Source organism: Peromyscus californicus, unplaced genomic scaffold (assembly GCF_007827085.1).
Source record: "Peromyscus californicus insignis strain IS unplaced genomic scaffold, ASM782708v3 Scaffold_5__1_contigs__length_169319896, whole genome shotgun sequence".
Taxonomy (NCBI): domain Eukaryota; kingdom Metazoa; phylum Chordata; class Mammalia; order Rodentia; family Cricetidae; genus Peromyscus; species Peromyscus californicus.
Window position 1 is genome coordinate 12543084 of NW_026294573.1, and position 27985 is coordinate 12571068.

Sequence of the window (27985 nt, forward strand, 5' to 3'; positions counted from 1 at the left end):
AAGTTTGGCACCTGCCTATCGGTGCCACTGATACCAAGGCTGGTGCAGGCGACTTTTAGCCAGGCCAGTCCCCCAACTGGGACCAGCAGGAGGAGGTGAAACAGAGGCCAGAAGTGCAGGACAGCCGGTGAGTGGTAGCTGCTGGATCCCCCCATACTGTCTCCCAAGCATAGAGTGGATGCAGGGAAGCTGGGGTCCTAGATTTAGTCCCTTTGACCTTGGGTAAGACCTTAAGTCAACCCCTCGGTGCCTCATTGTCCCACTGGATGGAGCGGTGGGGTAGATGGGTAGACTGGGGAATAGGGTGGAAGTACGGAGAACGGGCTGGTTCCGTTTGACTTACCAGGGTTTTGAGGTTCTGCAGCTAGAAGTGTCTGAACCCCTGCATGTGGCACCCTCCTTTTCCAACAGAGGCTGTAAGAGTCTTCACACCTGTTACAGAGACCACATTGCCAGGTTGGGAACGTCCCTCAGGGGCCCTTGGGCACGGGTAGCCTCCATGTAGTACCGGGCTCCATCCTTGGCTCTTATCTGGGGACGGTGGCAGCGGTCCAGCCTCTGGGACTAGCAGATCCGTGGGCCTGAGGGGTGCCCTCTGGTCTGGCCTGAATCCAGCCTTGCCCCTTGCCCCTTGCCCCTTGCCCCTTGTCCCTTGCACAACCCTTGATCCCCACCAGCTTCAGCGTCTGGTCTGTGGGGTGAGACCTATCAGTCCTGGAGTTGAGTCCGGAAGGGTTAAATGAAGGTTTGAAAGGGGCACAAGGGAAGCTTCTAGAAATGGCCCTGCTGTAGGACTGTCTGTGTTCCTCCACACTGGCGGCAAGAACCAGATGCAAAAAGCTGGTGACACACGGGCTCTTATAGGGGTGTGGGGCTCCGTGGGGAGGGGGAAGGGGAGGATGCAGCTGAGCACCAAGGCACCCCCACTCTGACCTCCCGGGGTGGGGGTCCCTTCAGCAGCAATCCCAGGACCACTTTGAGGAGTGATTGGCTGTGGGCTACAGAAGGGGACCCGATCCTGCCTGGCTGCCCCCCAGATGACTCTCCCCTGCCCCGCTCCCCCATTGTGGCTTTAATCAAAAGAACAATCTGCTAGCTCGCCTGGGAATCAGACCCAGATTCCTTTCCCCAGCAATGTCCTGAGGCCTCTGGGGACCTGGGCAGCCCGGCCCAGCCCCAACCTAGGCCCCAGGGCTCAGGGCTCAGAGCGCAGGGCTCCACTTCTCCAGGGGCCAGTAACAGGGCCAGGAAGCAAACAGGTGACATGATTGTCTCCCCCTGGTCTCCTGTTGGGGCCTCCTCCCACTGTAGGACCTGAGATCCAGGATTAATAGGCTCAAACAGGCACTGACAGCCCAGGACAACAGACCCAGGTGACTTGCCTCACTGGGGTCTCTGGGGACCCCCTACCCCAGGCATTCCTTGAAAAAGCCCCCACACCCCCAGCCTATGTTAGCTCCTGATTCTCTTAGTATTATGGCTTTAACTCCTGACCAAGTTGAAGATGTGGGCAGTGGGGACCCCCTTTTAGGGATGAAAGAACCTGAGGTTTAGGGAGATGGGGTAACAGCCCCAGGTCGTGCGTCTAGCCTCACTCAGGACCCTGAAGGATCTCAGAGCCAACTGGGTGTAAGTACCCCTCCCCACCAGATGGGGCAGGTGGAGCCGCTCATCCAGGTGACCTAGGGGGACGGTGGCTAAGGATCCCCCGAGTGCACGGTAGGGGTGGGCAACGGAGGAGGAGGAGCCACGGGAAGGGGGAGGAGTGGCGGGAACAAAAGGAGGGGGCGCGGCCGCAGGTGGGGGGGCAGGTAGGACGAGCCCGCGCCCCCTCCCCGAGCGTCACCTTTTATGGTAAGGCGCGCGGGGCGGCGGGGCGGAGGGAGGCCGGGGCGGGAGCGAGGGGCGGAGGCGCAGCGCTGTCGGAGGCCGGGGCATGGGGCGCGCAGCAGGTAAGCGGGTGCGGCGTGGGGGTCCCAGCCGTGCGCCCCAGGCAGGGTCACCCACAGGTGGCCGCATGGGCAACTCTCGGCCACCGCGCTGGACCCAGCCTGGCGCTGCTGGGGGCCTCGGGGCGTACTAACACAGTACTAACACTGTGTTCTCTTGTCCCTGGGAGTCCCAGGATTTCAGCTTTGGGGGACTCCAGGAGGTTGAGTGCGGGTCCGGCACGGTGGGGTCATGTCCTTGCTCTGAAGTGGGACGGGGCGAGCAGGGCGGAAGCTCCTGCACAAAGGACAGCGTTCTGCACATGGATTGAATTATAATTGCCGCAGTGACCCGGCCAGCTGCCCCGCTCCGCTGCTGTTCCAGGGCGTGCGCGAGGGGTGTGGGGGGTTCCCGAGCTCCCATGGCCCTGGAGCTCTGTTCCCAGCTCCAGTCAGGAGAGGCGAAGGAGGGTCCTGGGGTCTCCTCGCCCGGCCTGGCACGGTGTGGGAATGGACGATCCCCAAGGTGTGTGCAGCTACTCCCTCTTCTCTAGCCCAGACCTGAGGTCCCAAGGGACAGGCTGGGCAGCGCCCAGATTCCTGCTCTCAACAATGGAGACCACTGTCCTCCAGCCCCAGGGCTCCGCCTGCCCTCCTGGGCTGAATGTCCAGCTGGTCTCCTCGCAGCCACCCTCCAGGGCAGATTTCTCTTTACTTGATGACTAAAACACCAGGCCCAGAGAGGTTGAGCGACTGTATCAAGGTCACCCAGTACGAGCCATGGCGGGGGAGAACCCAGCTCTGTGCCTCTTCCTTCTCTAGAGTAGGAAAGAAGGTGAGACCCCCTACCCTTTTGAGACTGCAAGGTGTCTTGTGGGAGTGAGTGGGGACATAGACTCTCCCTTTCTCCTCCAGCAAAGTTTAATTCTGGCCCCAAACTTAGATGCTTTGTGGGGCTGTGTGAAAGGGCGATGCTTAGAAGTGACTCCTAGGTGGCTTTAGAAGTGTGGGCAAAGGGTTAGGAACGAGGGGACTACTCCAGGCAGCCAGCACATCCCTTGCCAGGGGTTGTAGCCTCAAGCCGGCCCTGGCTGACTGGTTGGCCGGCTCTCAGCCTCCTTCCTTCCTCTTGACAGGAAATGACTTTCCTTCCCTTTGTTCCTACTTTCTCCGCTTACCCAACTGGATCTGGGTGTCTGATTTGCCCTCGGGGGAGGAAGGATGGGGGTGGAGGGTCGGCTGGGAAGTTGTCATACAGCGCCTCCCCCCATCCAGGGTGAACTCAGGGGCGGTGGGACCAGAGGGAAGCGCCAGCAGGCTTTCCTTATGGGACCTGACAGGGCTTTGAAATTCCCAGCGCTGCTCCATCCACAGGCCCGAGGTCCCCAGGGCTGCTTGACAACGATAGGGGCGGGTATGGCTGCCCAGCTGTGAACATCTGGCCTCCATGCTGGATGTTTCAGAGAAAGCAGGCAGAATGGAGTGGGGGTCAGACTAGGGGGGGAAGGAGGTGGGGAGGGTTCCCGAAGAGCCACAGCCTGTCCCAGGGGACCCGCCTAGAATGTGTTGACTGCAAGAAACTGATCTGGATTGGGTCATTTGGGGGAAGGGGAGGAGCTTGGGGTGGGGGAGGAGGCTTGTACGGTCCAGGGAAGAAAAAGTCCAAGGATGCCCATGGACTTCCATGTTGCAGGATTCTGTGATAGGATTCCAAGCCTGCTGGAGGGCCAGGGAAATGCACTTAGCTTCTTGTTGGGACCCTGTGACAGACCCTCTCTACAGCCGAGGTTTGAGGTCTGAGGTCTGCGCTCTTGGCTTTATAAAGGTCACTGTTAGGGTTTCTGGTTTGTTTTTTTTTGTTTTTTGTTTTTTTGGGGTTTTTTTTGTTTTTTCGAGACAGGGTTTCTCTGTGTAGCTTTGCGCCTTTCCTGGAACTCGCTTTGGAGACTAGGCTGGCCTTGAACTCACAGAGATCCGCCTGGCTCTGCCTCCCGAGTGCTGGGATTAAAGGCGTGCGCCACCACCGCCCGGCAGGGTTTCTGTTTTAATTCTGAAGACCACTTACAAAATAAGTTCTATTTGTGGGTCTAACTATGTAGCCCCAGGCTTGGGTTAAACTCATGGAAATCCTCCTGCTTCAGCCCCCTGAGTGCTGAGATTACAGGTGTGTATTATCATTCCTGGCTTCAAAATATTTTTTGGCCGGGTGGTGGTGGCGCACGCCTTTAATCCCAGCACTCTGCAGGCAGAGCCAGGCGGATCTCTGTGAGTTCGAGGACAGCCTGGGCTACAGAGTGAGTTCCAGGACAGGCTCCAAAGCTACACAGAGAAAGCCTGTCTCGAAAAGCAAAAAAAAATATATATATATTTTTTGAAGGGTCTCTCTGTGTAGCCCAGGCTATCTTGGAACTCATTATGTAGACCAGGCTGGCCTCATACTTACAGAGATCCACCTGCCTCTGCCTTTGGAGAGCTAGGATTAAAAGCATGCACTATCACGCCTGGTGCCCCCAGAGCCATTTTACGGGCTTTTTTCTCCCCTGTCAGCCAGCAGGAGAGTCCATGGAGGCTGATGCACCTTGAGAATCAGAGGGGAACCTGTGCGTGACCACGTGGGGTCCACGTCAGCTGTTAGCGTCTCTTGGGGCTTCCCGCCCCCTCCCCCCATGGTCCAGCCCCACTGCTGGAGACTTACCATACTCCGTCCCGATACGACCGGGCTTCAGTCGTATTGTGGTGGCCCACACAGAAAGAGGAAGGGAGATAAAGAACACATTTTTAGCCATGGGAACTATGGTTGGGTGCCAGGGAGGACTTCCGTGGCCAGTTCACCCACAGTGACCCACCTAGGCCTGGGCCCCGGAGGTTGCTCTCTTCAGGAACCGCCTGCCCTTCCCAGAATGAAGGTGCCTCCTCTGCCCAGATCTGTGCTTCCACGCCGGCTCTGTAAACTGCTTTCTGACTCTTGATGCGGACAGCTGAAGGCAGGCCAGGTGACCTGAGGGTCTCGGACACGTGCATAGTGAGCCAGCAGGTCCTGGGACAAGCTGTCCTCACCCCCGAGGAAGCCACAGATCGCCCCAGGGTGGGAGTCAGGGGAGGCTTCGTGGAGGAGGTGAGGTTTGAACTGGATCTCAGAGAGCTGAAATTAACTCTGTAGGAACAGAAAGGGGAAAGCTGACTGGATCCTCCAACAGAGAAAAACAGTCTTGGGGAAGGAAGGGCTAAGTGGTTAAAAATAATTTGAGGGGCCAGGTGCATGGTGGTGCACGCCTTTAATCCCAGGGAGGCAGAGGCAGGTAGATCTCTTGAGTTCAAGGCTAGCCTGGTCTACAAAGAGAAACCTTGTCTTGAAAAACCAAAAATAAATAATAAAATAATAATAACTTGAGGTGGGTTGGGGTTTGGCTCAGTGGTAGAGCATGTACCTTATATGAACAAGGTCCCAAGGCCCTCCCCAACATCCGAGAGATGGGCAGGATTGGGGGAGGTTGAAGCCACGGAAGCTCAGACATTTTTTTTTTTATCCTTCTGAGGGTGGTGGTGCACGCCTTTAATCCCAGCACTTGGGAGGCAGAAGCAGGTGGATCTCTAAGTTCTTGGCCAGCCTGGCCTATATAGTGAGTTCCAGGACAGCTAGGGCTACACAGAGAAACCCTGTCTCAAAAAAAAATTTTTTTTCCTTTTTTGTCTTTTGGTTTTTTCGAGACAGGGTTTCTCTGTGTAACAGCTCTAGCTCATTCTGTAGACCAGTCTGGCCCCGAACTCAGAGAGATCGGTCTGTCTCTGTCTTCTGAGTGCTGTGATTAAAGGCGTGTGTCACCACTGCCCAGCTTCAAAAACGCCTTTAAGCAGAAGAGAAGCAATCAGATTTATGTTCTGGAAAGATTAGGGTTAGGAGGTGGGTAGGAGACCAGCCATCTACAGACTCATGCACACACACACACACACACACACACACACACACACACACGCACGCACGCACGCGCACACACACACACACACACACACACACACACACACACACACACACACACACACACGGGGTCCTGAAGCAGGGCATGGTTTTGGAAATGGGACAGAGTAAAAATTCTACCCTGAGGCAGAGCCAAGCATGTGCTGGTTTGGGGGCTGAATGGAGAGGGCAGAAAAGAACTGAGCAGTCAAGTGCATGGCTCTGGGCTAAAATGCCAACTCCAGTGCTGTGTGACCCAAGGGACTTGACATCTCTGAGTCTTAGTTTTCTCACCCACAAGATTGGGTGATAACAGGGTGTTGTTGGGTGCTTGGGGCAGCATGGGAACAGAGTAGGTCCTGTGTCTTTTATTCATCTGGTCACTTTTTTTTTTTAATCTCATCCCTCTTATTTCCCTGTTTCCTTCAGTGGAGCTGGCCTGAACCTTGGACCTTGTCTTCCAACAGAATTGGTATCTCAGGTGAGGGAGGGGCAGTTGCCAGGTGTCAGAGCCTGCCTCTGTCAGCTGCCTGGGCTGGGTTCTGGAGGAGGTGGCCAGGGAAGGTGACCTCTGAGTCGCTGCAGGGCTGTCCATAGGCCACTGGGAGGGGCCTGCCGGGTGTGTGGGCCCCTGTGACCTGACCACCTGGTGGCCACCTGGCCTCTCTGAAGGCTGTCCCCTGCCCCTCTTACCTCCCTTCCCTTCTCGCTGTGCAACCCAGGCTGGCCTAGAACTCACTGTTCTCCTCCCTCAGTCCTGTCTGGTGGAGTTGGGTGTTGGGCTGGGCCCACCAGTACAGCGAGGTTTCTCTTGAGAGCATGGAGGCTCTGAGAAAGTTCTGTGGCCAGCGGGGTACCCTGTCAACCAGAACCCCTGTGCCCCCAGCCCCAGCAGAAGCCGATCATGGCCTCCAAGCCTGAGAAGAGGGTGGCCTCCTCTGTGTTCATCACCCTGGCGCCCCCACGCCGTGACGTGGCTGTGACTGAGGCAGTGGGCCAGGCAGCTTGTGAAGCTCGACCTGCCCGGCCCTGGGAGACTCCCACGAAGACCCCTGGGGCCGGCTTGAGCAGGAACCCCAATACCTGGACACCCTCTGGCAGAACCACTGCCTCGCCCCCTGCAGCCCCACCCCGGCTCTCCAATGGAGGTAAGAGTGGCCCTAAGGGGACCAGGACAGAGACAGAACCAAGGCAGGGAGGAAAAGGCAGGCTCGGGGCTATGGTGTGTGGTGTGTGGTGTGTGGTGTGTGTGTGTGTGTGTGTGTGTGTGTGTGTGTGTGTGTGTGTGTGTGTGAGACATGCGGAGGTGAGAGGAAAGCCTGAGCAGTGGGAGGAAAGAAGCAGGAGAGGATCCCAGGGATTGAACTCCAGCTGTCACACTGGGCGTTAAGTACTTTATGGGCTGAGCCACCTCACACCTCTCCCTGATTACTGAACTTCCTCAGCTCACTGTCCCAGACAGAAGTGAGTTCTAGCTAGGAGAGGACACAGCCTTGTGGTGCCTCTGAGAAAGCTGGATCCTGACTCACAAGCTTGCATAGAGCGTGGCTCCCAGGTTCCCACACTTCCAGCGGGTCAGTCACACCTCGTCACCTCTGGGCTTGTTCCAACACAGCTGGGCCCCACCTCAAAGCTGGAGCTGAGGCTTTAGTTTGCATTTTTTCTGCGTTTCTGGGTGGTTATTACACTTTGTGAATCTTTATTTTTATTTACTTGTTTATTTATGGGTTTTCAAGACAGGGTTTCTCTGTGCAGCCCAGTCTGTCCTGAAACTCACTCTGTAGACCAGGCTGGCCTCCAACTCACAGAAATCCACCTGCATCTGTTTCCTGAGCGCCTGTCTGCTGTTCTATATGTGCACTATGTGCATATAGTCTTTTTTTTTTTTTTTTTTTGGTTTTTCGAGACAGGGTTTCTCTGTGTAGCTTTGCGCCTTTCCTGGAACTCACTTGGTAGTCCAGGCTGGCCTCGAACTCACAGAGATCCGCCTGGCTCTGCCTCCTGAGTGCTGGGATTAAAGGCATGCGCCACCACCGCCCGGCTCATATAGTCTTTGTGAAGGCCAGAAAAGGGTGTTGGATCCCTAGAACTGCAGTTGGGAGCCTCTTGATGTGGGTGCTGGGAAACCAAACTTGGGTCCCCTGAAATGGCAGAGCTCCCTCTTAACCATGGAGCCACCCCACCAGTCCTCATTAAAAACAAAAACATGGCCGGGCGGTGGTGGCGCACGCCTTTAATCCCAGCACTCGGGAGGCAGAGCCAGGCGGATCTCTGTGAGTTCGAGGCCAGCCTGGGCTACCAAGTGAGTCCCAGGAAAGGCGCAAAGCTACACAGAGAAACCCTGTCTCGAAAAAACAAAAAAACAAAAAACAAAAAAAAAAAACATTTGTTTATTCTTTAATTTATTTATTTTATGTACATGAGTGTGTTTGCCTGTGCCGGAAGAGAAGGCTGAAAGCTCTGGGACTGCAGTTACAGACCGGTAACCGGTGTGAGCCACCATGTGGGTGCTGGAAACTGAACTCCAGTCCGCTGAAAGAGCAGCCAGTGCTCTTAACCTCTAAGCCAGGCCACCAACCCCAGATCTGTTTCGTGTGTGTGTGTGTGTGTGTGTGTGTGTGTGTGTGTGTGTGTGTGTGTGTGTATCTGTGTGTGGGTTTGTGCACGTGAGTGCAGTACTAACAGAGTCCAGAAGAGGGTGTAGGATCCCCTGGAACTGGAGCTACAGGTGGCTATGAGCTGCCTGATGTGGTTCTGGGACTTGAACTCCAATCCTCTGTAAGAGCAGTACATGGGCCGGGCGGTGGCTCACGCCTTTAATCCCAGCACTCGGGAGGCAGAGCCAGGCGGATCTCTATGAGTTCGAGGCCAGCCTGGTCTCCAAAGCGAGTTCCAGAAAAGGTGCAAAACTACACAGAGAAACCCTGTCTTGAAAAAACCAAAAAAAAAAAAAAAAAAGAGCAATACATGGGTTAAATGCTGAGCTACCTCTTCAGCCTCTTCAGTTCTCCAGTCCCCTTTTTTTATTCATTTTAAATTACATTTATTTATCGTATGTGTGCCATGGCATTTGTATGTGAGCTCAGAGAACAACTTGTAGGAGTCCATTCTCTCCCTCCACCTTGTAGGCCCTGGGAATGGAACTCAGGTCCGCAGGCTTGGCAGCAAGCACCTTTGCCCACTGACCAATGGCACTGTCCCACAAAATACACTTTCACTGACCCGTGGTAATTGTCCATGTTTATGGGGTACTGTATCATGTTTTACAGCTTGTAGACAGCATGTTATCATCAAGTTAAGGTAATTAGCGTATCCATTGCCTCAAATGCTTATTTCTTTGTGGCGGGAACGTTCAGAGTCCTGTTAGCTGTTTTGAAATGTACGATAGACTGTTGCCAAGCGCAGTGGGAGCTTTTCTCCCTCCCGGTGTGGAGACACAGGCCTGAAATCCCAGCTCTTGGGGGGCTGAGGAAGGAGGGTTGGGACAGAAAAGGGGGAGAAGGGAGGAGAGCTGAGCTTTCCTTCCACGCAGCCTCACCCCGAACCTGCCAATGCTCTGAATGAGTAGAGGACACTTGCTGTGGTCGGGAGGTGAGACTTCCGTCCTGCAGCAGTGATCTAAGTCTGGCCCTAGACCAGGAGCTGGAGGTGGCCCAGCCCCCAGCCATCTGTGTTTAAACAGGCACCCCCACCCCATGATGCTGCCCGTCTGCTGCTTATTTGGGGCCCCAGTCTAGAACACACATCCATCTGTAAGGTCCCTTCAGCCCTGGGGAGGGGTGGGGTGGGCTAGGAAGTCTGACCCCAGAGAAGTGACTGTGGGAATTAGCTGGGCATGGGCCTGGTGCTAGAGCCCAGGGCTTCAGGCTCCGGAAGTCGAGAGCTTTCTGCACTTGGCTTTTGTCCTTCCGTGCTCATCGTCTTCCTCCACCTTTATTTATGTGTATATGTGTGTGTATGTATGTATGTATATGTATGTGTATATGTGTATGTATGTGTGTGTGTATGTATGTATATGTGTGTGTGTGTGTATGTATATGTGTGTGTGTGTATGTATGTATATGTGTGTGTGTATGTATGTATGTATGTATGTATGTATATGTGTGTATGTATGTATATGTGTATATGTGTGTGTATGTATATGTATGTATGTATGTATATGTATTTGTATATGTGTATGTATGTGTATATGTGTATGTATGTGTATGTGTGTGTATGTATGTATGTATGTATGTATGTATATGTGTGTATGTGTATGTGTGTATGTGTGTATGTATGTATATGTATGTATGTATGTATATGTATTTGTATATGTGTATGTATGTGTATATGTGTATGTATGTGTATGTGTGTATGTGTATGTATGTATGTGTACATGTGTATGTATGTATGTGTATGTGTGTGTATGTATATGTGTATCTGTGTGTATGTATGTATGTGTATGTATGTATGTATATGTATTTGTATATGTGTATGTATGTGTATATGTGTATGTATGTGTATGTGTGTATGTGTATGTATGTATGTGTATGTGTGTGTATATGTATGTGTATGTATCTGTGTATGTATGTATGTGTATATGTGTATGTATGTGTATGTGTGTATGTATGTATGTATGTATGTGTATGTGTGTGTATATGTATGTGTATGTATCTGTGTATGTATGTATGTATGTATGTATGTATATGTGTGTATGTATGTATATGTGTATATGTGTATGTGTGTATGTGTGTATGTATGTGTATTTGTATATGTGTATATGTGTATGTATGTGTATGTGTATATGTGTATGTATGTATGTATGTGTACATGTGTATGTATGTATGTGTATGTGTGTGTGTATGTATATGTGTATCTGTGTGTATGTATGTATGTGTATGTGTATGTATCTGTGTATGTATGTGTATATGCACATTATGTATATGTGTATATGTGTATTATGTATATGTGTATGTGTATATGTGTATGCCACAGGTAAGAGGGCAACTTGGAGGACTGTTCTTGTCCATCCTCTGGGTCCTAAGGACCGAAGAATTCAGGTCAGGTTTTCAGGCTTCGTAGCAAGTTTCTTTCCCACGAAGCCACCTCGATGGTCCATCCTCTGCCTCCTCTTCCTTTTCTGTTTGTTTTTCTTTGGTTGGTTGTTTGGTTATTGGTTGGTTTTGTTTGTTTAAACATATTCTTGTTTTGTTTTGTTTTTGTTTATTTATTTGTTTTTACATCCCAACCAAAGTTTCCTCTCCCTCCCCTCCACCTCCTTCTCCCCTTCCCCACCCCAGCCCTCCTCCACTGATTCTCTTCAGATACTGGTGGGCTCCCATGGATATCAGCCAGCTATGGAATATCAAGTTGCAACGAGACTAGGCACCTCCTCTTCTATTAAGGCTGGATGAGGGGCTGGAGAGATGGCTCAGAGGTTAAGAGCACTGGCTGCTCTTCCATAGGTCCTGAGTTCAATTCCCAGCAACCACATGGTGGCTCACAGCCATCTGTAATGAGATCTGGTGCTCTCGCCTGGCCTACAGGGACACATGCAGACAGAACACTGCATACATAATAAATAAATATATATATTTTTTAAAAAGACTGAATGAGACAATCTGGTAGGAGGAAAGGGTCCCCAAAGCAGGCAACAGAGTCAGAGACAACCCCTGCTCCTACTTAGGAGTCTTACAAGGAGACCAAGTTACATCATTTAGCACATATTCAGAGGGCCTAGGTACTGACCCATGCAGACTTCCTGGTTGTCGGTTCAGTCTCTGTGAGGTCCTGTGAGCCCAGGTTAGTTGGTGCTGTGAGTTTTCTTGTGGTATATGTTCTTAATATACAGACCAAGCTAGCCTGGAGCTCACAGAGATCCATCCGCCTCTGCCTCCCATGCCCTGGGGATTAAAGACCTGTGCCACCATGCCGGCCTCACTGGGCCACTATTAACAGTGCTCGTCCTGTACCTCACAGTGACAGTAGCCATCACAGTTCCTTCCTGAGACCCCTCTTACCCTGGCCCCACCCATACCTTGTCACCTTCATGAAGGGACCTGGCACCCTACTGGTTGCAGTCTGTGATCTTGGTGGTGATGGTGGTTCGTGAACAGAGGAAGATGATGGGCTATGGCAGTGGTGGCCAAGCCTGCCCCTCCTCTATCCCCCAGCGACACAGAAGCCATTGCCCAACAAGCAGTCTTTAGGATCCAAGGCCCTAAATCTCCCGCTCCAGCCTCCACCACAGAGTTCACTCAGGGGAGCCCACGCTACCTGTGCTGGTAGTGGGATGGTCCTGTGCCATGTCTGACCTGAGGTTCTGTGTGCTGTCTCATGTGGATGTAGCTGGGTTGGTAGAGTGCTTGCTTAGCTTATACACACACACACACACACACACACACACACACACACACACACACACAAAGGAACCTACATGGAAGTAGGAAGAGCCTACCTCTCCAGATCCAGTTTCAACTGGTCATCAAGATTTAATCTGTTCCTTCTTTTCCTGCCTCTCCACCCAATGCTGGGGTTATAGACAAGGGTCATGGAGCCCAAGCCAACCTCTCCTGCCTCAGTTTCCAAGTGTAGTACCACCGTGCCCAGCTTTCTTCTTCTTTTCTTTATCCTGCACTACCCCCACCCTGACAGGGGTTCTCTGTGTAGCCCTGGCTGTCCTGGAACTCACTCTGTAGACCAGGCTGGCCTCGAACTCAGAGATCCTCCTGCCGCTGCCTCCCGAGTGCTGGGATTAAAGGTGTGTGCCACCACCTGGCATTGTGCACTTTCCAAAGGAAAATTTAAGACCCAAACAGTTGACGCTCTTGCCTAAGGACCCCCAGCAAGCCAGTGGCAGCAGCCCAGGGTGGGACAAAGTCTGGAGCCAGACTGAGCCTTTACACTGCTGCTTGGCCTTCTGGGTGAGTAGACCTTGTGCCCTGTGGGGGTTCTGGGCAACCCATGTCTTCTTCCGCTGTAGGATGCTCTCCCCCACCTCCTTCCCTGAATGATGAGGACCTCGACCTCCTCCCGCCTCCTCCCCCACCGCCTTCGGCCTACCTGCCTCTCCCAGAAGAGGAGCCTCCTGCCCTGACTGGGACATCACTCATTTCCGACTTGGAACAACTACACCTGCCCCCGCCCCCACCTCCGCCCCTACCACAGGTACTGCTAGTGTCCCCCAGCCTCCTCGGCCCCCTGGGTGGGTGGGGACCTGGGCCTTCCCAGCGTTATCAAGATGGGTGTGGTTTGGTCCCTTCTGCTTCAAGGCAGTCGGTCTTCAAAGCTCTTCCAAATCCCAAAGCTGGTAGGAACTGTTTGGGATTTTCAAAGTCCGTGGAGAGACACGTGTCGTGTCCCTCCCCACCCCCCACCCCCCCACTCCCCCACCCCCACCCCCGCCTACTTTGTTCCTTAGTTACCCACTCTGCTCCAAGACATGTGCTGTTTCTGACTCAAATCTCCACATTGCATAAGAAGCCAATTAATCCTCTGCCCTTCATAGAGAGGGCTGTCGATGTGAGTGGTGTCCTGGGTCAAGGTCTATGTCACCTCCAGCTCAGTGTTGATGGGAAGGACACATCATCCTCGAGATGTTCTCAGAAACAGGAGTCAAGCTGGGTCTGATGGTTGTGGGACCATAATCCCAGACACTGAGGAGGCTGAGGCAGATTGATCATAAGGCCTAGCCTGGCCTACAAAGTGAGTTCAAGGCCAGCCTGGGCAACTTAGTGAGACCCTGTCTGAACTAAAAGTTAGCAAAAAGGTTGGAGATATAGTTAGTTCAGTGATAGAGTGTTTACTTAGAAAGCATGAGAAAACCACTTTGGTAGAGGGAGCCCTAGGCAAGGAGCAGGGAGGTCCTGACTCTTGCTGCCACGGTAACCTTCCTGCTACGCTATAGAGGCAAGACACTTGCATTTCCAGCCTCAGTTTCCTCATCTGTACAATGGGACTAATTGTACTTGGAGCCACCCAGACAAAGAGCCAAGCTGGGAGGGTCCGGTGGGGTCCCCATCAGCTGACCCCTCTCCTATCTCCTCAATCTGTGTCCCCACAGGCTCTACCAAAGGGATCCTCTGTCCGGCCTCAGCCCAGTCACCTCAGACCCTCGGAAGAGGAGCTACCTCCTCCTCCAGAAGAACCTGTCACGTTTCCAGAGAGAGAGGCATCCACAGGTATGGCCACGGGCCTGGTCTCCTGGTCTCCTGCGGCCAGAATGGGCTTCTCATGGGTAGTGGGGAGCAGGCACCCCCTGCTCACGTGACAGGGACTGCCCGTACAGTGTGCAGCCACTAAATGTCCATTGCTGCCATGTGCTTGCCCCTGGTTTGTTGTTGGTTTTTAGATAGGGTCTCGTGTAGTCCAGGTTAGCCTTGCATACGACATGTAGCCGAGGATGCCCTTCTCGTGTTCCACCTGCCTCATCTTTTGAGTGCTAGGATCACAGTGTGCCACTGTGCCTGGCTTCTGTGGCATGGCGGAGAGAAGCCAATGCTTCATCCATGAAAAGCACACTCTCTACGCCCGTGCGCACACGACATCCCCAAACCTTCGTCTGTGTTGAGACAAGGTCTCTTTCTAGCCAAATCTGGCCTTGGACTTGAGATCCTCCTGCCTCAGCCTCCTGCATGTCAAGATCATAGGCACCTTTAAAAAATATTTTTCTGTTTTTTTTGAGATGGGATGTCACTCTGTAGCTGGCACTAGTTGGCTTGGATCTCACTGTGAAGTCAGGCTGGCTTCAAGGTTGTGGCAATCCTCCTGCCTCAGCCTCAATGCTGGGATTACAGATGTGAGCTACCGTGCCCAGCTTTCTGTTTTTAGTTCTTTTTTCGTTGTGGGAGATGTATAGCAAAATGGCTTGTCACCAAGCCTGATGACTTCATTTCTATCCTGGGGCCCACGTGGTGAATCAGACTCTCAGGTTATTCCCTGATCACCACACAAAGTGGGCATGCAGTATACAGGTACGTACAACCAATCAATAAGCAAAAATTAAGGTTTTTCAGTCCTTTTTTCACTTGTTTATTTCACGCCTGTGTGTATGGTGCAGGAGGATTAGAAGTTAAGGTTGGGGCTGGAGAGACGGCTCAGAGGTTAAGAACACTGGCTGCTCTTCTAAATGACTGTAGTTCAATTCCCAGGACCCACATGGCAGCTCATGACTGTTTGTAACTCCAGTTCTAGGGGATCTGGTGCCCTCTTCTATTGCCAGACATTCATGTCATACACGGATATACATGCAGGCAAATACATATACATATAAAATAATAAAATATATTTTAAAGAACAAGTTTAAGGTCATCCTTAGCTACATAGTAAGTTGGGGGCTACCCTGGGCTACAGGAAAAAAAAAAACAAAAAACAAAGCCAACCAGGCATGGTGATGCACGCCTTTATTCCCTGCACTTATGAAGCAAAGATAGAAAGATGTCTGAGTTTGAGGCCAGCCTGGTCTACACAGCAAGCGTAGCTAGGGCTACACAGTGAGACCTTGTTTCTCCATACCCCACCCCACCCCCCAAACACACACACACACACACACACACACACACACACACACACACACACACACACACACACGTTTCTAATTTTGCCCCAAAGGACTGGGGGTCCTGTCTGTAGCAGCCACAGGGATGTTCCTCCTTGCTGACTTTCCCAGGGCATCTCGGAGCGGGTTTCTCATCAGAATGCGCAGCAGCTCCTCGCCCTTTTTGTAAAGCTGTGCGGCGCCCTCTTAAGAACATAGGTGTGGTGGGTTACACAGCCGCCTCCTGATGGATTTGTAGGTGGTTTCTTGCCGTAACTGCACGGAGCTGACTCACCTTACTGGGCCATTTCACCGTGTGCGGGGTTTTCTGGGGTCAATTCCTGGAAGGGGAAGTGCCCTATAAAAAGGTTGGTGTTTTTGAGTTTCCTATTTTTGTCAAATCACCTTCCTTAGTCATCCCAGCCTACGTGCGCCCACCAGCAGGGCTGAGCTGTTTTCTAGAAGCCTCGACAGCACCGTGCGCCTTGTTTAATTGAGCTGTGACGTGCTTACTCAGGTCCTGCCCCAGTCACTGAGGACACACTTGTGTCTAACGCAGTGTCCTCTTTCCTGGGCCACACACCAAGGCACAAGGGCAAATGATTTTTAAGTTCGTCATTTGTCTTTTGACTTCCACTAGATTTTGACATAAAAATTGATTTTTTTTTTTTAAAAAGGTACAGTCTTACAGTATAACCCAGGCTAGCCTGGAACTCTGTTCACCTTCATCAGCCTTCAGAATGCTGGGAGTACAGGTGTGAGCCACCATACCCGACACCGGAATCTCTTAGTATTTTTTTTCTTAAGCTTTATTTTAGGGGGGCTGGGGATATGGCTTAGTTGTTAAGAGCACTGGCTGCTCTTCTAGAGGATCCAGGTTCAATTCCCAGCGCCACATGGCAGCTCACAACTGTCTGTAACTCCAGTTCCAGGGCATCCAACACCTTCATATGGACATACATGCAGGCAAAACCACCAATGCACATAAAATAAAGATAAATTAAAAAAAAAAAAGATTGATTTCAGCCAGGCATGGTGGTGCACACCTTTAATCCCAGCACTCAAGAAGCAGAGGTAGAATCTCTGAGTTTCAAAACACCCTGGTTTCCAGAGCAATATGTTGTTATTGGCTTTTCAAGACAGGGTTTCTCTGTGTAGCCCTGGCTTTCCTGGAACTTGCTCTATAGACCAGGCTAGCTCTGAACTCAGAGATTTGCCTGCTCTGCCCTCCCGAGAGCTGGGATGTGCACCATGAAGTAAGCGCCACGAAGCCCTACTGTGCCTATCGTTTTTGATTATGTGTATGAGTGTGTCGTGTGTACTCTCATATGTATACATGCGTGCATTACCCTGGGAGTCCAGAAGAGGGTACTGGATCCCTGGAGTGATGGATAGTTGTGAGCTGACTAATGTGTGTGTGTGTGGGGGGGTTAATCTCAGGTCCTCTATAGAGCAGTGTGTATTCTTAACAGCTCCTCTCTTAGAACTCTTGTGACGTCAGTTTTTACATATAGATCCTGAATCAGGATCATCTGGGTGTTGGTATCACCACAGCCCCCCAGATGCTATTCACCTTCCTTCCTGGTACTTATCGCGACCCTCTATGTTTATCAGTTGAGGAAGGCTTTGAGGCCGGGCCCTGGGCACACTGGGCATCATATTCCGGGTGGTGATTGGGTACTGCCGTCCTGGGCCGGTGACAGCCTGTGTCTTCCCTTCCTCAGATGTCTGCGGCTTCTGTCACAAGCCCGTGTCCCCTCGAGAGCTGGCTGTGGAGGCCATGAAGAGGCAGTACCATGCCCTGTGCTTCACCTGCCGCACCTGCCGCCGCCAGCTCGCCGGGCAGAGATTCTACCAGAAGGATGGGCGCCCCCTGTGCGAACCCTGCTACGAGGTACCCGCTGCCTGTAGTCCCCCAGCTCCACACGCTGACCTCGAGCTCCTCGGAGGAGGGGCACTGCGAAGGCAGCTGAGAGTCGGAAAGGGAGAAAGCTGCAGCAGGACTCGGGTCCTGTGGCTGCTCTGTGTGTCAGCGTCCCCGCAGTGACAATAGGTAGGGCTGAGAGGTGCCAGTTCGTAGCAAGATGGCCTTGCCAAGGCGAGCCTGTGGTGAGGCCGTGCGTCCTGGCGGGAGCCTCTGGCAGGACGAACTGGCTCCCCTCGCGGCCAGCAAGCAAGAGGACGGGACCACGCCACACCCCCAGTTACACAGCCCTGCATTAGGCCCCGCCTCCTAAAGGCTCCACCACCTCCTCACAGCGCCCCCTGGAGCCCGGGCCTGATGGGCTGTTGGGGAGCATTCAGTATGCAACTGAGCCACGGTTTGGTGGCTTCAAGCGACGCCCATTTCTCTCTTTTAGTTATGGGGGTCATTGGATCCAGTCAAGGTGCCTCCTTCTCTAGTTCTGCAGGCTCTGGGGGAGGAGGCAGTTCCTTACCTTTTCCAGGTTCTTTTCAGAGTTAGGTTTGTTTGTTTCAAGACGATGTGAGGTTCCAGAGTTCAAGGTCATCCTTAGCTACAGAGTGACATGCCACCCAGTCTCAAAACTAGCAAAAAAAGAAAAGGGGGGGGGACTTTCTGGAAAGCTGTTAAGAAGGTAGTTTCTCAGGCTGAGTGTAGTTCAGTGGCAGAGTGCTTACCCCGCACACACAAGGCCCTGAATTCAATCCCTAGTACTGAAGAAGGAAAGAAACAAGGAAGGGAAGGTGGGGGGAGGGAGGGAGGGAGAGACAAAGACATGGAGGGGCTGGACACACCTCGTGGCTCAGGGTAGGCATGTCTGTGGGTTGGCTGACACAGCGGCGGCTCTCTGACCCAGGACACTCTGGAGAAGTGTGGCAAGTGCGGAGAGGTGGTCCGAGACCACGTCATCCGGGCCCTGGGCAAGGCCTTCCACCCACCCTGCTTCACGTGTGTGACCTGCGCCCGGTGCATCGGGGATGAGAGCTTTGCACTGGACAGCCAGAACCAGGTGTACTGCGTGACTGATTTCTACAGGTGGGAAAGGAGCCTGGGGCTGGGGGACTGGGAGAGGTGGGGCAGGGCTCGGGGCAGGACGCTGGCCCCGGCATCAGGGCTGGGGGCCAGGCCAGGACTTCCTACAGCTTCTGTGCCGAGAGAAACCATCTTCCTCTCGGGTTCTCCACACAACTCATGGGGCATCTGCTGGAGGCGACTCCCTTTGAGTCCCTGCACTCCGTCAGGCTCATCATCTGACGTCCTCCATGCAGTCCTCAGAGTTTACGGCCAGGGAGGACAAAGAAAGAGTGCACTTTACCAGAAGTAGAAACCGAGGCACACAGTAACCAAGGGGCAATGAAGCTTCCATCTAGGACTTGAATTGGGTGCTGGGGGTGTAGCTCAGTTGACTGAGTACCTGCCTAGCGTGCACAGAGCCCTGGGTTTGATTCCTAGCACCACAGAAACACACCATGGTGACACACATCTGTAATCCCAGCACTGTAGGGGTGAAGGGAGTCAGAAACTTAAGGTCATCCTTGGCTACCCTAGCAAGTTCAAGGTCAGCCTGGTCTATATGACAACCTAAGAAAGTAAAAAGGACTTGACTTGGGGCCCGGATTTCAGACCCTAGGCTGTGTCCCCTCCCCGTGAAGACGGAGGCAGGAGGATTAGTGCTGCCCATCTGAGGTCAGCCTGAAAATGTAGAATAAGGCCCTATCTCAAAAGATAAGCAAACAGCAGCACTCACAGGCAGATCTCTGAATTCCAGGCCAGCCTGGTCTACATACATAGCAAGTTCCAGGCCAACCAGGGCTATACAGTAAGACCCTGTCTCAAAAATAGATGAACAAAAAATAAGCAAATAAGCCTGTCAAGATGGCTCAGTGGATAAAGGAGCTTGCCACCAAGCCTGATGACCTGAGTTCAATCCCTGGAACCCACAAAGTAGAGAGAGAACTGACTCCTGCATGTTGTCCTTGAACCTCCCCATACAACTGAATAAATATGCTAAAAATTTTTAAATTAAGCAAAGTACGAGATAGTGGGTGGCCGGACCCACTAACACTCCTCTCATTCCTGACAATTACTGCCTCGGCTAATTGCACTCTGGGAAGCTAGATTCATTGCACTGATCCCTCCTCCCGCCTCTGCCAGGAAGGGTAGACATCTGTGGCTGTCTCTGCAGATTCTGTCACCTAGCAACCCGGGGAGGGGGGGTGGAGGCGCTCTGGGAGGTGAACTGGGGCCACCCCGTTTCCACCAGCTGATTTTGTTGTCAGCGTGAGCAGCTGACATTCCCGGTGCTCCCCCTCCCTCTAGGAAATTTGCCCCCATGTGCAGCATCTGTGAGAATCCCATCATCCCCGGCGACGGGAAGGATGTCTTCAAGATTGAGTGCATGGGAAGGAACTTCCATGAAAACTGTTACCGTTGTGAGGTGAGTGGAGCTGAGGAGGTTGGAAGGACTTGGCAGCCTTCCCTTGCTCATTGCCCTCAGCAGGGGCCAGGAAAAGTGGAGAAGGACACACCAGGCCCTGTTAGAGTTCAGTGTGAGCTCACATCACTGACTGTGGAAAGAGACTGTGCTCATGGTGGGGACAGCGTTGTCAGCAGGTGGGACCCCGAGGCCACCATTCTACCTCTGGTCCTTCTATTACTTGCTTTTCTGAGGGCTGGCACAGCACATGGGCCCAGATGGTTCAGGTTTATATCATTAGAAGCCCCAAGAGAACGAGAGTAGGACCCCACTCTAGGAGGGGCGTACTGTCCCAAGAAGGTTCCTGGTTGGCCTGGCATGGGTCATTGTCTGTTGCTATGATAAATGCCATAATTGAAAGCAAATTGGTTGAGAAAAAGATTCGTGAGCCACCATGTGGGAGCTGGGAATCAAACCTGGGTCCTCTGCAAGAGCAATATGTCCCCTAAACTCCTGAACCACCTCTCCAACCAAGACCTCTTCATCTTTTTTTTTTTTCTTTTCTTTTTTTTTTTGGTTTTTCAAGACAGGGTTTCTTTTTGTAGCCTTGGCTGTCCTGGAACTCACTCTGCAGACCAGGCTGGCCTCAAACTCAGAGATCTGCCTGCCTCTGCCTCCTAGGTGCTAGGATTAAAGGCATGCGCCACCACCTTGGCCAAAGACCTCATTGGGGAAAAAAAATTATGTTATGTGCATGAGATGTTTTGTCTGTTCACTCTGTGCGTACATACTGGCGAATGACGGAAGAGGGCACTGGGTATTTGGGAACTGGAGTGACAGTTGTTAATGTCATGCTGGCGCTGGGAATTGGACCTAGTCTTCCCACTGCGTCCCTGTAGTGCTGAGCTTTCTGTCTGTCCTCTGGTGAGGAAGACAACGGTGGTGGTTTTTACGTGCTCCACCTTCATGGAGAGTCCCAGAATAGGATCTCTCAATCAGCCCACGACTAATTCCAAGCTTTTATTCACTTGTATTTATTTTAAAAGATAATGGAGAGCCAAGAGGACACTGGCAGAGAAGCTGGTTGCTTCATACATAATCTAACTTTGTCAATTAGAGTTCAAGGTCTGTACAACTGATACTGGACCTTGAAAGACCCACGAGGAAGATGAAGTGCTGTTATTAGTCCGAGAGCCCTGATAAGAGTCCCTCAGAACCAGGCATTTCTAAAAACTTGGCTGAACAAATAACCCTACTTCCTGTCCACGGTCACTTTGACCGAAGTTGCCTAGTGAGTCAGGATTTGGACTCCAGGAAGTTACAGGTCAATAGGTAAGGCCCAGCCAGGCGTGGTGGCTCAAGCCTGGGCTGAATTAACCCATATATATATTTTTTTCTTTTTTTTTGAGACACCATTTTTCTGTGTAGCCCTGGCTGTCCTGGATCTCGCTCTGTAGACCAGGGTGGCCTTGAACTCACAGAGATCCACCTGCCTCTGTCACCACTGCCCAGCTAAATCAAACCCTATCTTAAACTGACCCCTAAAAACAAATGAAAAATCCCACATATGGAAAACTCAAACCACAGCAGCCTGGACCAGAACTGAGCTCTGACTCTCGCAGAAGGGACGTGTCTACATGTCCTGCCCATGGCATCCTTCACCATTCCTGCTGGCTCTCTGGACCATGTCTTTATTGCCATTATTGGAAGGGTGGCAACATCTTTATAAGTGGAAAGTGCTTTTTAATTATAAAAGACTGTCATATGCATCACCTTATTAAATCCTAATGACGTCTTGGGAGACGGCTTATTGTTCCCATTTAAGTTGAGAAAACTGAAGCTGGGCATGGTGGCAGACACCTGTCCTTCCCAGTACTGGGAGACTGAGGTGGGAAGGGGCCAGCCTGGGCTACACTGAGTTCCAGGACAGCCTGGGGTACACAGAGTTCCAGGACAGCCTGGGGTACACTGAGTTTTCCAGGACAGCCTGGGATACAATCAAAGCCAAGTTGGGTGTAGGATCGGGAGTTCAAAGTCATCCTTGGCTACATGGTTTGATGCTGGCGTCAGCTTTAACACCCTGTCTCAAAATGAAGAAGAGGAGCCGGGCGGTGGTGGTGCATCAAACCTTAATCCCAGACTCAGGAGGCAGAGGAAGGTGGATCTCTGTGAGTTCAAGGCCAGCCTGGTCTACAAAGGCAGTTCCAGGACAGCCAGGGCTACTACATAGAGAAACCCTGTCTCCGAAAAGAGAGAGAGAGAGAGAGAGATTGAGGAAGAGCTGAGTGTCACCTGGGCAGGTTCTGTGCGGGAATGGAGCCGCGTGTTTCTGTCTCCCCAGGACTGCAGTGTCCTTCTGTCTGTGGAGCCCACCGACCAAGGCTGCTACCCGCTGAACAACCATCTCTTCTGCAAGCCCTGCCACATGAAGCGGAGTGCTGCTGGGTGCTGCTAAGAACCCCCATGCCCGGCCTCTCCCTGACATGGTTTCCTCACTCAGCCTTCCTTGCATACTTTCCTTATGAGCCTCACTGGGCACACCGCTCAGTCCACAGCGTCTAGACACAAGAGCCTGAGACCCTGGGGCTTGGCCTCCTGGTACACAGCTCCCCCCACCCAGACTTTCAACTCTTCCGACTCCGCCAACCAGAAGGCCCCTCACCAGGAGATTGGGACCCTGGTTCCTCTCTAGTGCTAGCCCTGACCTATTTGTGGGGACAGGTCTCAGGATGATGCCCATATCTCTGACCATGATGCTTAGCTGCCTAGCAGAAGGTGCTGAGACCAGCTGAGCGTGTTGAGCTGAGCTGTTCCAAGTGTGCCTGCCCAGTTACCGTAGAAAGTGTATTTTAAAAATTTAGAAATTTATGCTGGGGCTGGGCGCAGAGGCAGGCGGATCTCTGAGTTCTATGCCAGCCTGGTCTACAGAGCAAGTTCCAGGACAGCCAGGGATATACAGAGACACTCTGTCTTGGAAAAAAAAGAAAGAAACAAAGAAACAAAGGAAGGAAGGAAGAAAGGAAGGGAAAGGAGAAATTTATGTTGGGCATGATGGCATACAACTTTAATCCCAGCACTTCAGAAGCAGAGGCAGGTGGATCTCTATGAGTTCCAGGCCAGCCTGATCTACAGAGTGAGTTCAGTTTAAATGATGAAAAACATTCTTTGGATTTGGAGAAAAGAAATCTTTTAATTTTTCTTCTATTTTTTTTTTCTTTTTTGGTGGAGTGAAATCAGTAAATATCTTCCCTTGGTTCATAAATGTTTAAGAATGCAACTCGGTAGCCGGGCGGTGGTGGCGCACGCCTTTAATCCCAGCACTCGGGAGGCAGAGCCAGGCGGATCTCTGTGAGTTCGAGGCCAGCCTGGGCTACCAAGTGAGTTCCAGGAAAGGCGCAAAGCTACACCGAGAAACCCTGTCTCGAAAAAACCAAAAAAAAAAAAGAATGCAACTCGGAGCCGGGCAGCAGTTACACGCCTTTAATCCCAGCACCTGGGAGGCAGAGGCAAGAGGATCTCAGAGTTTGAGGTCAGCCTGATCTACAAGGTTAGTTCCAGGACAGCCAGGGCTACATAACAAAACTCTGTCTTGAAAAACCAAAAAAGAATGCAACTCGGAGGCTGGAGAGATGGCTCGGTGGTTAAGAGCACTTGCTGCTCTTGTGAAGGACCAGAGTTCATTTCCCAGCACCCACATGAGGCTCATAAGTACTTGACCTGTAACTCCAATTCCTGGAGATCTGGTGCCCTCTACTGGTCTCTTCAGGCACCTGCATGCATGAGATGCACATATACTCAAGCACAAACACATACACATGAAAAAAAAAACCTTTAGCCAGGTGTGGTGGCACATGCCTTTAATCCCAGTACTTGGGAGGCAAAGGCAGATGGATCTCTGCATTTGAAGGCAGCCAGGGCTACACAGTGAAATGCTGTATTTTTTTTTTTAAGTAGCTTGGGTTTGGCAGTCCACATCTATGATCCTAGTGCTTTAGAGAACTACCAGAAGCTTGAGGCCTGCCAGGTCTTCATAGAATTCATAGAATGTAGCCTTGGCTACATTCAGAGACTGTGTCTCCAAGAAAAAAAATCACAGATGCATAGGAACATGAAGTAGTGACCACCCAGCCTTCCTACCTCTGGAGCAGATGCTGGAGTAGAGATGGGGTCAGGAGGAGCAGGAGGGTGGCTAGCAGCCTCCACCTGCTTCCTGGCCCTGCTGTGGGCTTTTGTGAGTGGTCCACAGACAGGGATTAAGTGCCTTTGATTTGCTAGAGAATAAAAGTGGGGCTGAGCCTCCTTCCCACAGCCTTCACAAGTTCCTCTCTCTCTCTCTCTCTCTCTCTCTCTCTCTCTCTCTCTCTCTCTCTCTCTCTCTCTCTCTCTCTCTCTCTCTCTGATGAGGTCAGGGAAAGGCATCTCCCTTTGGCCTCCCATTTGTACCTCTCAGCCAGGCCCTGCAGCTAGGCTGCCCATGACCACTGCCTCCATGAGGCCACACCCAGAGCATTCTTCCTTTTAAGGAAATTCACTTTATGGCTGGCGAGATGGCTCGCTGGTGATGGTGCTTGCCACCAAGCCTGAAGACCTGAGTTCTATCCCTGGGACCCACAGGGAAGGAGAGAACCATTCCCCATAAGTTGTCCTCTGGTTTACACATGCACGCCACGGATACACATTTGCGCACACATGCATACAGTCCACAAGTAATAGAAATGTAAAAGGGGGGAGATCACTTTGTGCTTTGTAACTTCTAAGATGCACATAGAACAAATTAAATGTTTTCTTTCCTTGCATCTTGTTTTTGTTTGGGGGGGGGTGTTTTCCTTTTGGGTTTAGTTGGTGTGAAATGGGGTCTTGTGTATCCCAGGCTGGCTGTGAACTCCCTGTGTAGTCCAGGATCACCTTGACTTCCGCTTCCCCTGTCTCCACCGCCTGTATTCTGGGGTTGTGTTTCCAGGGATCGAACCCAGAGCTACACGAGCCGCTGTCTTTAATATAGGTGCAGGCTGGAGGTGTACCACAGTGGGTTGAGTACATTAAGCATGTACTTGAGACCCTGGCTTCCAGCCCCAGCACCAAAACGAAATGTACGTGAATTGAAGCTGGTACCCACAAACAGAGAGAGGAGCTGGTAGAGTGGTGACTTGCTCCGGGACTCCTTTGAAGGACATGAATTCCCTCGCTTGGGGGTCCTGGGAGTCTGGCCTGCCCTTTGCCGCTGTGGGCCCCTGGGCTCTACCAAGGCAGATGCGGCTCACAGCCACTAGGGGGCAGCATGGGCCAACGAACTGGCTGTGGTACCCAGGTGCCAAGGTGCTCGGGCGTCTCACCAGCTTCTCTGCGCGTGGGGCGGGCAGACCGCTCCTCAGGCACATCCACGGCAGCCGCTCGCAGAAAGGCGGAGAGAGAAAACATCGCAGAAGAGTGACGTAGCCGTGAAACTTCTCCACCTGTCCCAGGAATGCGTTCTCTTGAAAGGAGACCTACAGCTGGAGATTGAGCCCCTCACTGGCCCAGACTCTCACCTGCTGGGGGCGGGAGGCACCAGTGAACCCCAGAGTGAGACCTAGCAACCTGAACCCCGAACAAAGCGCGAGCATGAGTTGCTTTAGCGCCCTGAACTTTCCCATAGTCCTGTTCCAGGGTCCCTCTCACCTGAGGCCACACCCAGGTACTTGGAGTATGACCTCACTAGCATGTGCCTGCCCCATCGGAAGGGATCAGCTGATGGTGAAGCAAGCCTGTGCATACCAGAAATCCCGGAAGCGGAGGCAGGAGGACCTAGAGTTCGAGGTCTTCTCTCTTTTCTTTTTTTAACTTTTTTATGTACATTGGTGTTTTGCCTGCGTGTGTGTGAGTGTGTCGGATTCCCTGGAACTGGAGTTACAGACAGTTGTGAGCTGCCACATGGGTGGGAACTGAGCCCGAGGCCTCTGGAACAGCAGGCAGTGCTCCTAATCACTGAGCCATCTCCCCAGCCTGTTCAAGGTCATCTTTGAGGATGTAGTAAATTCCAGGTCTGCCAGAGCTACTTTCAAAGGGTGTAAAGAGGGGCAGTGTCTGTGGCACATGCCTGAAATTCCAGAAGTCAGAGGGAAGGGGAAGGCGTACAAGGCCATCCTGAAATATGCAGAGAGAACACGTTCCCAAAACAAACAAGGACCTGTTAATCCCAATAGCCAGAATAAGACCACTACCACATTTGAGCGAAATTTGTAACAAGTTTGATTTTTATTGGAGTGCACCCATGAACTGGGCCAGCAACTGCCTCCTAAATCAGGGGAAAGAGAGCAGCCCCAAATCCATCTCTTGGGCCCCCCTTTTTTTCTTTTTCTTTAATTTAATTTATTATGTCTTTTTTTTTTTATTTAACTTATTATGTATACAGTGTTCTGCCTGCATGCATGCCTGAAGGCCAGAAGAGGGCGCCAGATATCATTACAGATGGTTGTGAGCCACCATGTGGTTGCTGGGAATTGAACTCAGGACCCCTGGAAGAGCAGCCAGTGCCAACTGCTGAGCCATCTATCCAGCCTCTCTTGAGTTTCTCTTGGGTCCCTCTTATGGAGTAAGATCACAAGTAGTTTTACAGAAGGGAGACAATGGGGCAATAAGGAAATAAAAAAAAAAAATCTTTAAAATAATGTGGTCACCCACCATGTGAGTAGGGAGGGGCCGGGGTCAGGGAGGGTAAGGGTATTCTCAACACAAATTAAGGTTTGGGGAAGGCCAGGTTCCAGGAAACAGCAACTCAACTCTCATGATAAATAGAAACTTATTTTTAAAAAATACAGCATAATGACTCCTGCCTTCAAAATGGAGTCAGGCAGGTTCCTCAGGCCTGCAAGCTGGCTCAGTGGGCAAAGGCTCTTGCTACAATGCCTGACAACCAGAGTTCAAATCCCTAATGATGAGAGAATTGACTCCTGGAAGTTGTACTCTGTTCTCTGCTTGCAAGATATGGGATGTGTGGATCTACATACATAAATACATCTAATTATGCACCATAACAAGAAGGTGGAGATGGGGAATAAATGGAGAACATAAGGGTTGGGGGAGGGTGTGAGATCCTCAGAGTAGTACTACTGTTAATGCCCCTAGTTCATCAACAAGGAAGCATCCCTTAAGAGGTAGAATAAAGACTCCCCAAGGCTACACAGGGGTTCAGGGTCAGAGATGTCCAGTGACATCTCCAAGAACTCCTTGAAAGACACACCTCAGAAACATCCATGCCATGGAGTATTCCAGAAACCATCATGCACGCAGCATAGATGTCCAAATTCAACTGAAAAATCTTTTTTTAGAAGGTCACTTTAGCTGGTGATGTGGCTCAGTTATCAGTGTATTTGCCTAACATGCATCAACCTAGGCCTTGGGACCACATAAACTGTAAACCAGGGGTGGTGGTGCACTTGGGAGATAGAGGCAGGAAGAAGTTCAAGCTCATTGTAGAGATTTTGAGGCCAGCCTGGGACACATAAGACCATATTTCCAAACACCAAACCAAATAAATAAACCTTCAGGCAAAAACCCTGAAGGTTGCTTTATGTTATTTTTAGTTTATTTTTCTTTTATTTTACCTGTATGGGTGTTTTACCTGCATGCATGTCTGTGCACCTGGTGCTTTGAAAGACCAGAAAAGGGCATCAGATCCTCTGGATCCGGAGTTGCAGACATTGTGAGCCACCAAGTGGGTGCCGGGGATTGTTCCTGGGTCCTCTGGAAGAGCAGTCTTCGCCTGCTCTTAACCGCTGCGCCATCGCTCCAGCCCCGCCTTTCACTTTTCTCCTGTAGCTCTTACCTTGGTTCTTCTTGTTGTTTTAATTTTTAGGGCTGGAGAGATGGTTAAGACTATATGCCACCCTTGCAGAGGACCTGGGTTCGGTTCCTAGCACCCACAAAGCCTCTGCCTGCCACTCCAGTGCCACGGGATCTGACACCTTCTTCTGGCCTCTGAGGGCTGCTGCACACATGGTATGCATGAGCTCACACACAAGCACACGTGTTAGTCCTAGCCCGCCTTCAGCGACTCAGTGCCAGCAGCCACATCATCACCAGCCTCCAATGTGACACTCCTGCCCTTTAAAAGGTCCTCACCATCATAGCCCACTCTCTCTCTCCTGGTCTTTCTGTCTCTGCCTCCCCTCTACCCTCCCTCAGAGGCAACCTCCCCCACAAATAAATCTTTCTCGTGAGATCTGTTGCA

General features: G+C 51.6%; 1 protein-coding gene across 9 annotated transcripts; it reads left to right on the top strand.

Annotated features, from left to right (window-relative positions):
* The first annotated feature begins 14 nt into the window (after positions 1-14).
* On the top strand, positions 15-27976 carry Fblim1 (filamin binding LIM protein 1). Of its 9 annotated transcripts, none has more exons than XM_052718347.1 (10): positions 76-127; positions 412-456; positions 6313-6364; positions 6770-7031; positions 12845-13029; positions 13925-14042; positions 17122-17291; positions 18217-18395; positions 19680-19797; positions 22118-24572. In XM_052718347.1, exons 4-10 carry the CDS (start codon positions 6788-6790, stop codon positions 22229-22231), a joined length of 1128 nt encoding a protein of 375 aa, XP_052574307.1. In that variant the 5' UTR covers positions 76-127; positions 412-456; positions 6313-6364; positions 6770-6787; the 3' UTR covers positions 22232-24572. The 9 variants fall into 9 exon arrangements, 8 of the variants coding, with proteins under 8 accessions (XP_052574305.1, XP_052574307.1, XP_052574309.1 ...); XR_008213943.1 differs by lacking the exons at positions 76-127; positions 412-456 and adding exons at positions 1969-2454; positions 27611-27976 and having other exon boundaries at positions 22118-23323; XM_052718345.1 differs by lacking the exon at positions 412-456 and having other exon boundaries at positions 15-127.
* Positions 27977-27985: the final 9 nt, after the last annotated feature.